Source organism: Protobothrops mucrosquamatus, unplaced genomic scaffold (assembly GCF_001527695.2).
Source record: "Protobothrops mucrosquamatus isolate PMUCROS unplaced genomic scaffold, P.Mucros_1.0 scaffold574, whole genome shotgun sequence".
NCBI classification, from domain to species: domain Eukaryota; kingdom Metazoa; phylum Chordata; class Lepidosauria; order Squamata; family Viperidae; genus Protobothrops; species Protobothrops mucrosquamatus.
This window is the reverse complement of record NW_015386876.1, coordinates 60260-71827: the sequence shown is the minus strand read 5'-3', so window position 1 is coordinate 71827 and position 11568 is coordinate 60260. Positions and strand designations below refer to the sequence as shown.

The following is an 11568-nucleotide window of genomic DNA, read 5'->3' as shown; positions in this document are numbered from 1 at the left end:
GTAGCACTGCCCTTACTTCATTCCTTAGTAAGGAAAACTTCTAGCTAGTCATTCAACCATTCAGTTTTCTGTAACTGCAGTTCAGTTTTTATATGTACAGTATATTGAATATGCTTTTAATGTGGTTCTATTTTAGTGCTTTGCCATTGCTTTGTATTATTTTACTGATTATATTCTACCAATACAAGGAGCAGATAAATATTTAAATAAGTAGACAGCATTTTAAAATAAGCCAGAAAATGCAACCATTTCATAGTATTTTGGTTTCTAGTTTACACAGTATTATTCACTTATAGCTCAATTATTGATTTTCTGTGAATATATAGCTTTTTATTCCTAAAAAACCTTGCTTCTTCTTGTTCCTCACTTATTTGGGGCAAGTTAAATAATCTGTGAGTCATGACAAGAGGGCTTTTAAAAATTCTCTTTAATACATAAAGTATCATTTGAAGCCTTGTGTGAGTTATCTATACTTGTTCCTTAGAATGATTTCTTTATTCTTCTTAGATATTTGTTTTAAAATAAACATAAATAAATAAGGAGGTGGAGTTTGCCCTATTCCTACTGCACCCAATTCTGTCTTACTTTAAAATGCTGGGTATTTTTCTTATTTAATTGTTTTTCAAGATTCCCTGGAATTGGCACAGCAAAAGCAGCCTATCAGCTGATCTAGTTGCTAGGCAGCTGTCTTTCACCCTTGAATCAAATATCAATCAAATGAACAATAAAGTATCTGCTGTTTAATACATGTTTAATTTATGAATATGTTGTGTCTTGGGAAATGTGGGGAGGGGAACATTGAGGCATATAAACGGTGAGCTTTCTTTACTCCAATTGCAAAAGCCACTGGCTTTTAAAATAATAGCTTCCAGCAATAAACTGTCCAAAAGGGATTCTCAGGTACCTTCCAAAAATGAGTTTGTTTTTCTAGCAAATAGCTTCTAGTCCCTTTGAAGCTCGTTGAGGGTCTTTGGCCTGCCAGCTCGTCCTTCCTTTCCTTCAGCCATTGCAATCTACGCTGTCTTAAAAGCAACCACGGGAAGTGTTCTCAGGGCAACAAGTGGGTGTGCATATTTCTTTAATGGAGGACTGTGGTCTGTTAAGTTGTTATGCATTTTTGTGACAAAAGAGCGATAGTTGTAAGCAGAGCAGTACCCTACTATTCCAGGGCAAGGCATTTAAAAAGATGATCTCCCTATCTGTCTGTCTGTCTTCCTAGGGCTGAGCGAGCAACGGCTGTGATCCTGGCAGATCCTTGTTTCCAGCTCCGTTCTATTCAGTACTTACTGGGTCACACGGAGCCTTTAGTGCTGGGAATGACATCATCTTCTGCTGACAAGAAACATTTCTCCCTGCAGAGCTGTAAGTATCTCCGGTGTATTATGCCTCCTTTCGCCAAGAACTGCTTGCTTGGATTGCTTTTTGTCTCTAGTCAGATTGATGGTTGCCTAATGTTAAAGAGGTCCTTGTAGAAAAGAGAATAATATAGCCCCTGTTCTGAAGTTTGTGAACGGTCTACAAGACCTCTTAATGTCACCTTGGTATTTTTTTCCCCTGTTCACCTGTTCTTATCCTCAAAGTGTATTTGCTTTTTGAAACTCCACAGAGGTATACAATAATTTCCTGTCCTTGCATGCCCAGGACTAACTGCAACTTCCTATTCTCTGAGAAACAAAGCCTGCCAAGGCTTTGAAGTATCAGAGCTTTATTTAAGATGAAATCTGAGCCTCTTTATAAACATTCAGAGTTATTTTTATAGCAAAACCCATGTGAGAAAAAAAATCCACGGTTAAAATGCATCCAGAACAAAATAACACAATAAAGCATATCACAAAGTCCTTATATTATTTTATTCTAAGGTTCTTTATAGTACAAACATCTTCTAATAGAGATGATTAGCAAAGCCGAGTAAAGCTGTTGAAATAGGTCATGGCACATTTGTGGTAGGAAAGCCTGGATCCAGTCCCCAGCATCTCCAATTATAAAATCAGATAAAAGTTGTTAGTGAATATTTCTTCCAGAAACTTGGAGTTGCAGTTTTCAGGACTACAAGGATGGGCCAAGCATTGCTATATGTTCTTCCTACATTTCTCTTCCATGAGAATAGTAGCCTAACATATAATAATAATAATAATAATAATAATAATAATAATAATAATAATAATAATAATAATAATAATAATAATAATAATAATAATAATAATAATAATAATAATAATAAAAAAAGTTGGAAGGGACCTTGGAGGTCATCTGGTCCAACCCCCTGCTCAGGCAGGAAACCCTATACCATTTCAGACAAATGGCTGTCCAGTCTCTTCTTAAAAACTTCCAGTGTTGGAGCATTCACCGCTTCTGGAAGCAGGTTGTTCCACTTGTTAATTGTTCTAACTGTCAGGAAGTTTCTCCTTAGTTCTAGGTTGCTTCTCTCCTTGCTTAGTTTCCACCTGTTGCTTCTTGTCCTGCCTTCAGGCGCTTTGGAAAATAGCTTGACTCCCTCTTCTTTGTGGCAGCCCCTGAGATATTGGAACACTGCTATCATGTCCCCCCTCATCCTTCTCTTCATTAGACTAGACATACCCAATTCCAGCAGCCTTTCCTTATATGCTTTAGCCTCCAGTCCCCTAACTGATATAACTGATCAGATTGAATATTCATTGGAAGCAGAGAAAAAGATTGTTTTATATTGGCTCCAATGAAAGAAGCTCTATCAGGCACCATCTCATCCTGAATTTTTGCTGTCCCAGCTATCATTATATGAACTGTGGTATAATTGTTAACTTTAAATAATAGAGCCTGAGTTCATTTTTCCTTTTTTTTGTCCATTTGAGTTTTGTAGTTGTGTTGTATCTTTTTATTGATTATATGTTATCAACCAAGGAACTCTTCAATTGATGAGCAGAGCAAATAAATACACTTATGCATTTGACACTGCTTAGGTTATAATATTAATCCCATCACACAAGATAAGATCGTGTAATGTATCCATAGAATGAAATATGGGAACAGGTTTTGTCTTAGTCTGCCTTCTCTAGTGCTGTACTTTTGAGGGACCTAAATTTAGCGCTGTAATGTTATTTTCTAAATATTGTCCAGTCTAAATATTTGGAAAAGGATATTAGCAGAGATAAATGCCAAAGGGCAAGACCACACTAACAAAGAATAAAACTTTATGTATCCACTTGGCCATAACTGGCTATCTTATCTGACCAATTAAAAGGTAATGTTTCAGCTCTTTCTTTACACACTGCACCCTTTGCAGTCTCCCCATAAGTGGATATCCTCTTACTCCTTTTGAAGACTATGCATTCTTTGAATAACTGGCATTGTAAGTAAAAAGGCTATGAGATGACAGAGACTAGAGATGACGCTGATCAGAGGCCTCACGGTGGCTCTTAGAAATGATGGATGGTTTGCTTTGGGTGTTTAAAGGTTAAGGGGAGTGAGGGACTGGCTTGACTGTGTGTGTTAGAGTGTGATTCTGTCTTGATGAGGTTACTTTGTTAAACTAGCACTCATTTCACCGAAATTGAGCTACTGTGAGTACTATCATTATGGATCAAACATTGCTGAAAAGAGGACAGTGAAAGAAAGCATTGCTTCCCTGTACCATAAAAATAGGTGGCTTCTCATAAATCAGCCCTGTTAAAAAAACATTTGTCCAGCTCTAAGAAGAGAGAAGCAGATTATTGTCCTTAGCGCCACAGAAAAGTACAAAAGTAATTGGAGCATCTGGACAGGGAAATGCTGCTCCCCAAAGAACAACTCTGTTTTAATTTCTGTGTTTTCCATAGGCTGTTAATCCTTTAGTGATCTTGAGCTGATGGGCAAAACTAGGTATGATTGGGGTGGCAGTGATGATAATCAACTAATTTTTCCCTGTAGAATCAAATACGTTTCTGTTCTGTTGAGAGAGAGAGAGAGAAAAAATATTTAGACAATATTTAGCAACATCTCTGCTTCAAACATGATCTCTGTCTTCTCCCTTGTAATAGCTCCTCTATGAACCTCAACTAATCCCAGGAAAGCTGCTCTTCTAACTGTTTGAACGAGGCAATCACAGTTGCCCTCGCCATGGGATATATAACGGGAGATGTAAGGGAGATTTTATTGTGAAATTTGGATCTTCAACCTTTCCAAAAATGAAAAATATAATGATTGTGAGTGTGTGCGCCTTCTGGAGTTACTGTTAATTAGTAACTCCAAGCACCTTGACTGGAACAGGTTGTATCTATGAAGATTCAATAGTTTTTGCGGGAACTCTAGTACTTTTCTGCTCCTTGAAGTCAAAATAAATGGGGCTTTCTTGCCTGACAACTGCAGGCTTTTATTTTTTTTGATAATTGCATGAAGATATCGCTATAGGGAAAGGAGCCAGCTGCAGAGAATACCACAGGCAGATTCTCTTCTCTTTTCTCTAATGTGCTGTAAGGTATCTCTTCATCTGTCCCTGCTAATTGTTTCATAAAATGAATCCTGATAACAGGATCAGGATCACCTCCCATCTATGAAGACTCTTCTGCAATTCGACTCTGTGGCCTGGCTGTGACTTTCCCTGTCCTGCAGCAAAGGGGATTGTGTTCTCTTTCTATTTCTGGGCTCTGTAGGAAAAGGTCCTTTCCAGCCCGTTAAAGAGTGCCCACCTCTTTAATAGCTTGATTCCCAGAATATGAGCTTGTACATCTGCCAGCACCACCACCCCTTGACAATGCTGCTGAGCTGGCCCAGACGCTAAATGCTCCAGCCTAGATTATTTGTTTGCTGACACAGTGATTATCAGATTTGTTTGTATACTTTGTTTTATAGCTTCTGGCACGTGGACTTCTTCAAAATTGCTCTATTGCTTTGTCTAATTATTCCCCTTGCCAGCTTGATCCAGTTAGAAAAGGCCCATAATTTGTTGCATCAATCCTAAAGGCTAAAGAGTGAAAGAAAGCTACCATAAAACAATAGATATTATAACAACATACAATATCCTAGTTGTAGAGACTGGGCTGGGGGAAAAGCTTATATAAGTATGCAATCCTGGAATATGCCATAGGGAACTTTTCTTGTACCTGTTCCTGAAACAGTCTTAACTTGGTTCAGATTATTCTTTTTCATCATAAATTCTGTTACTATAGCCTTGTGACATTATACATCATTTTCATGGGTGGATTAAGTGTCATCTCATTGTGTTCTGAATACAGAAAAAATAAATATTTTAAAAACTATAACATTATCAAATATTATAATGTATCTGATGATCAGAAACAATACATCCATGCATTTGTAAAATACTTTTGCATAAAATTCCCATTCACGCTGTGGCATATGAACTCTACACATTTAGTTTTCTAACACCGAATGTCAGTGGGACAGTAGTTTTGAAAGCACAGTTGTCGTTTTGAGCTCAAACTAGTCTTTTTGTGCTTACTGGGCTTGACTAATTGGAAGATGTGTTAGACTCTGCCACCCTATGGCCATCAACCTTCTCTACAAGTTCAATTTAATTGCTCCCAGCCAGTCAGAGATGGAGAAGTTTTGAAAGTTAAAAATGTACCGGTAACTGGTAACTTTTTCTTCTGTCATATTCTTAAAATCTATATACCCATTGAGTTCCTTCTTTATTTTGTTTTGCAGACACTGATTATATCAGCCAAGAAGAGCAAGCCAAGGTGGAGCAAATGCTTGGCCACCTCAGTGAAGAATCCAAGCAAGCTGCAGCTGCCACTTTGGTAAGTATTCTGATTTTCTAAATGTGTGCATGCTCTTCCCCTTGGCAGCCTGCATCCTTGGTGAACACAGAAACTCTCATGCCAGAGCTGTACAAATGCAAGAAACTGAGAGCTGTATAAGCGCAAGAAATATCAGTGAATTCGCTTTGCAGGCTAGGATGTCTCTGACTTCAAGATCTTGTTCAGAAATGTAGAACCATATGAAACTGCAGATTTTCTGTCAAGAGGTGCTTGCAAAGGTTATGTTTCCATGAGTTGGAACTGTTTCCAAACTCTCAGGAAAAACGGTAAGAGCATGGTTCCAGGTTAAAAACAAGTTTGTGCCTGGAGATTAGCAAACTGAATTTAATTTTGAGTGGGAAATAAAAAAAGTGTCAGGAGGAGGGCTTTCAATAGAATAAAAAAAACACTGCCCAGATCTAAGATATCATTTGCATCTATTGCTATGTTTGGGTGACCTCCAATGAGAAGCAGTGATCCGGCAAAGAACATGATCTCTGGCAGGGATTGGGTATACATTATTAATTTGTCTGCTTGCTCATCTTCCAGTTGCAATTTGGAGATGTACGAAGGCTGCTGCAGGTGGGGGTGGGAGAGGGAGCAGGAGGGAGGTATGTGATAGTCCGTCTCTGGGTTTCAGTAGGAGGTCATGGTTTTAGCCAAGGCCCAACTAGAGACAGGATCTGAACCTTCATTAAGAGCCTCAAGCTGACTTGGACTCCGTGCGTTCTCTGCATCACCTGAATGCAGAGATGACAGCCTACTCATAAATATTTTGATTCCAACATCTTTTGAACCCTCCCAAAATTATATGAAAAGATAGTAATTTTCATATGTTTTGTTTTAAAAAATTTACAAGAGGTGGTTTTGCATATTTTGCCATTTTTAAATCTCACTTTGTAATGTTATTAAACATTAAAATTAAAAAAAAGAAATACTAGAAAAGAAAAGTAAAACAATAAAAAATAGTGAAGAAAATCAAAACATAGAAAAATAGAAGATATATATAAAGAAATGACTTCTCCTTCGTTATAAGTATAAACAATTTCAGTAACTTATCAGATTCTCTTAAAATACAATAAATTATCTCTTCCTTCCACATCTCATCTGTTACCTATAAACAAATCCTTAAAACCCCATTGTTCAGTCCTAGTCAGCAAAAGCCATTAAGGGTTACCAGAGGTAATGATTTATCTATTCAATGTTAAAGCATTTTGCTCCATTCTGTATTAGTAAACCAAATTTAAGAGTTCTTTTCCTTTACTTGTAATCTTTAGTTCCTCTGGTTCCCTCTAGTGTCAAACCTTCAAAGTCTCATCCTATCATGATTTTTTTAAAAGAATTCAAAACAACTGTCGGGACCAGGACAGCTCCAAAGGAGGTAGCGGCGGGGTGGGGGGGCAGGAGGCTTTCCAGCAGGTGCCACCAGCCCTGCAAATGCGGTGCTGTCGCTCCACATTCCAACCCCGAAATTCCAGACTAAAGTTGGGCAGCCTTTTGAGCGCCCCTGGCAAGCTGCAAATCTGCTGTAGTCTCGGCTGCTAGTCCCTTCCATGGCTGGGTGAGGCTGGAGCGCGCGGCCTTTAGTCAGGGCTGCCGGCATAGCGGCAGGCGGGAGCACCGGGTGAGTGCCGCTTTGCAGGACGAAGCGGACAGAGGTACTTGCAAGTCCTGCCCCAGCTATGGCGAGGAGCTGCAACTGTGTGTGTCCTGGGGCCGAGGAGAAGGAACCGGAGGGGCAGGTGGCTGGGCTGCCTTCTGGCCCGCTGGATTCGGGTTTTTTTCTTTGATTGGGGGCGTATGGCCTGACCTTCGCCGAAATGCAAATCCCTCTCTAAGCAGGGATTGGGAGGCTGAAGGCCTCTTTGTGGCCATGCAGTTCTGAAATCCATGGGCTACTGCTGGGGAGGAGAATCAAAATAGGGCAAAACAAGCGTAGTCTATCATGGTTTATTGATGGCAAAGTTTTCCTATCCCTTCCTGAGCTACTAAAATCACATTGGCAAAGTCTGTACTGTCTGTACTGAACACCTGGCTGCAAACTACTCAACCGGATTTTAGCCTAGCCCCTTGTGCAATCCCAGGCTACATCCTGGAGGTAAGAGGATGTAGTAACAGGAGAGAGCTGCAAAATTGATTCCTTATTTATTCTTCTCTTTAGCAGCAATAGCTACGTTCTTTGATGACTTCGCTAGCAACCTACAAGCTGTGAACTTTCCCCCTTGGGGAAAGAATTCAGAAGTGCTAGATTTATTTTTTCTGCTAATTACAGTATACCTTGTTGGTTTTTTAAGGAGCTTATGAGAAAAAGATGTGTCTGAAAATTAAAGGATGTATGGATTGAGTTGTGAGACAGGAAAGGGAAGTACATGGACTTATGCACTTCCAGTTGCTGACAGGTGTGCCACTAATATTCTGACTTGACACCTGCATGCTCTCAGGGCCCAAAGATTATCTTTATTCTTCATAGGGCAGTATTGTGGATTAACTAAATTTTTCTGGGTACTGATTTTAAGGTGAGTATCCTGAGCTACGGAGGCCTTTGATCTTCTTCTTAAATACATAATAATAAAATAATGAGAACTAAAGGCTCAAAGGGAAGGCAGATTAGAAAGAACGAGACCTTTTGGGGACTTCAATTCCCTTCCTGTTAAAAGTTCCTTAATAAGGCTTGCTCTTCCTTCCTAACATCGATAAAGGTGATTTTTCCAGAAAATATGTGAAGAGCTGTAATTAGTGATTTAACTATGTTTTCTTTTTGGCTGTGTTTTAATTTATATATAATGTATGTTTAATCAAGGAGGGCTTGGAGAGGTAGAATATGGCCAATATGGAGGCTGTACCTTGCCCTCCAGATCTGTCTCCCCTGCAGATCTCTGGAGAGGAGGAGGGGGTGGCAAGGGAACTGTGTGAGGGAAGGCTGCCCCAATAAGCCAGCATCCTTACCACGCATGATTGGAAATGAGAATTCCCTTTCGAGAAGGGCCAGCCTCCCTTGTGCAGGACCCGGGAAGCGCTGCTCCCCTGCCGCCTCCTCTTGCTCTCCGGAGATCTGTCAAGACAGAAGTTGGACTCGGAGGAAACTGCTTCCTGCAAATATCCTCCACCTCCTGCTTTGCCGGGAGGGGGCACTGGACAGGAAAACACCAATAATGTCTGGGATTGGGAAAAGAACATCTCTTTAGCGTGCTACACACACACACACACACACACACACACACACATTCCAAGCTTGGAGACTTGTATCCACATCTGAGCTAGCAAATTGCCAATCATGCCTGGGCTTGGGGAAAAGGCCCTCTCTTTCCTCTCTGGATAAAAATCCCCAAACCTAGAATGTGGTGTGTGTGTGCGCGTGCGTGCACATGTGCTTGGCTGCTAGCAGTTTGGGGAGGCGTGGAGTTTGTGGGGCACCGAGTTGTCCCCACATCGAGTTAGCTGGTGTGACTTGATCCATTCCGACCCAGCTGTCTTGAGTGGCATTGAGCAGGCCACGCCCACCTGCTAGGCAACTGGTGGTACTCGAATATTGCCATATCCTAAAAGTGGTACAATCTCTGAAAAGGTTGAAAAGCCCTGCCCTAGTCCATTCCACAATCCATATTCTAATCACTCTTTTGCTATTTGTTCCTAAGAAAGAATTTTCTGAAATACTTAAGCATATATTTAAAATTTGTTTTGCAAAGAAATGAAAGACTCACCCGATGCTATAAAAGAGGTCATTTGAAAGGTTCCCAATAGCTGAAAAGCAGTCTTTGGATATCTTGTACTTGGGCTGTTGGTGATAACTGCTATTGAAGTTAAGTAGGTACTTGTATGTGCTTGTTTTTTCCAGCCCACTAGTGAAGAAGACTTGTGTCCAATCTGTTATGCACATCCGATCTCTGCTGTATTTAAGCCATGCGCCCACAAATCATGCAAGTGAGTAATCCCTGCAGAAGCAGACATTTCTCTCCTTTATCCTGCTAACTGGATAGCAGCCAGGCTGTGATGCTAACTGGACAGCATCACAGCTGTATACCAGAACTAATCTAGTGGTGGCCATTTGAATCCCCTTTAAACTGCTGGAGAAGACCCAAGCCCCATAATCCTCTTAAGTGGCTGCTTATCAGCCAAGATCTTGTACTCCCATGAAGTTATACAACAGAACTGGACAACTACTTCAAACTCAGGGAAGAGGGGTTTCTGACTGCGAGGATAGAATTTGAAAGCGTACAGGTAGTTGATTCCTGGGGAAAACGTAGAAGCCAGAAGGGAAGATTTGCCGTAGTGATTGGAAGTTTTCAGTATCCTTTTATTTTTGACAGTAATTGTGAGCAAAATTGTTTAGCTCTTAAGAGCAAAATATACACTGTTGCATGTCTGAACCTTTCAAGGATTATTTACCTTTGTTTGGTAACATGCATGCCACGTTTTCTGCATAATCTGAGCCAATATAATAACCCTTGCCTTTTTAGAGCCTGCATCAACCAGCACCTGATGAACAATAAGGACTGCTTCTTCTGCAAAGCCACCATCACAGGAGTGGATGACTACATTAAACCAGCCACCTCCTAGTGCCTGGACCCTGCAGGGCAGGGGCCGCATGCCTGGGCAGCTTCTCCCCACAAAAGACTCTTCCCCCCCCTCCAAGAGCATCTTGTCAAAAGTGGCTGGTGTTTTTTTTAGCACAGCTGAGTTCAGTTTTATGACACCTCTTGCAGAACACACACATCTGTATGCGTCACCCAGGCCAAATTGTATTCTTCAATCCTATTGAATTTAGGCACACTTCCTGTTGCCGTCATCGACTCAAAAATAACAGGTATTGGGCTTTCCCTATGGAATACGCGCATAGGGGCTTAACGTGGTCAGGTTCTCTACCTCAGCCTGAATCCATAGCTCTTATCCTGCATCTACCCTAGGACCTGTGTCTTGTACTGTAGCTGGGACACATCCTCTTTGATGAGGTGCTCTCCATGGTAGAGTAAAAATGGATTCTCTGCAGCCAGCATCTCTCCTGTGAGTCCAGCTACTCACTAGCCAAGTGTGTTCTGGCAGCATTTTGCTGTTTGATAATGCATGTGTAGCTAGACTTGGTTCAAATATTTGTGTGGGCATACCCTGCAGACACCATATCACCTGTAGCATCCGATGTGATAGTTCTGGAGATTGTCAGGCAATACTCTACTGTGCAGTCAAAGGCGGTGCATGTGAGTGAAAGATGGTGGCACCTATCTGCCTAAAAATTTGAATCTGTTCGAGTGTCTGGCTCCTTTCCTTTGACGGCAAGGGCAGCTAAAAAACAGACGCTAGGCCAGGCTTTGGGGGGAGGGGGAGAAGGACTTAGTGACAGAACAGAGAATAAATGCAGCCTAGACCACGAGGAGTTTGATCATGGGAAAGACCAGGTTCAATAGGACCAATATTTGGTCCCTGTGTTATATAAGTGGTTGGGAGAAATATTCACCGATTGATATTGTAGGCTACAGCAGAGGCGAACCTGATTGCACTGCTATCTTCCACCAGCAGAAAGTGCCTGTGGCACACACCCTATACTGTGTCACTAGGTTGCCCGTACAATTCAGGAGCAGACAAGGATTTTTAAAACAATTTACTGTGTGTGACTTGTATCCAGAAATGTCGGGGAGGGTAGCAAACAAGGAACTTAATTTAAGTGCATATATGATTGTCTCTCTTCCCCTCCCCCTTCCCAACTGGAAGGGGGCATTACTTCCATAAAATAAAATATTAAATTATTATTCCTTAAAGCTGTCAGATGCATATTCTCCACATTTCCAAGGTATTATTTCTGCTGTAGATTATAAGTAGGTAAGCATTGCAAAGGGCTGGCACGGTACTTGCAGGGATACTT

The 11568-nt window shown here is 41.0% G+C and overlaps 1 protein-coding gene across 1 annotated transcript; it reads left to right on the top strand.

Moving 5' to 3' along the window:
* The first annotated feature begins 1225 nt into the window (after positions 1 to 1225).
* LOC107288682 (E3 ubiquitin-protein ligase RNF123-like) lies at positions 1226 to 11504 on the top strand. The gene is made up of 4 exons (XM_015817322.1): positions 1226 to 1362; positions 5620 to 5714; positions 9550 to 9635; positions 10172 to 11504. The coding sequence occupies exons 1-4, from the start codon at positions 1317 to 1319 to the stop codon at positions 10269 to 10271; spliced, it is 327 nt and encodes a 108-aa protein (XP_015672808.1). The 5' UTR covers positions 1226 to 1316; the 3' UTR covers positions 10272 to 11504.
* The last annotated feature ends 64 nt before the right edge of the window (positions 11505 to 11568 follow it).

Excerpts from the sequence above, each read along its gene's own strand:
- LOC107288682 (XM_015817322.1), top strand. The coding sequence starts at position 1,317 with ATGACATCATCTTCTGCTGACAAGAAACATTTCTCCCTGCAGAGCT. Across the intron at positions 1,363-5,619 it reads ACATTTCTCCCTGCAGAGCT|ACACTGATTATATCAGCCAA; the intron begins GTAAGTATCTCC and ends TTTGTTTTGCAG. Across the intron at positions 9,636-10,171 it reads TGCGCCCACAAATCATGCAA|AGCCTGCATCAACCAGCACC; the intron begins GTGAGTAATCCC and ends TTGCCTTTTTAG.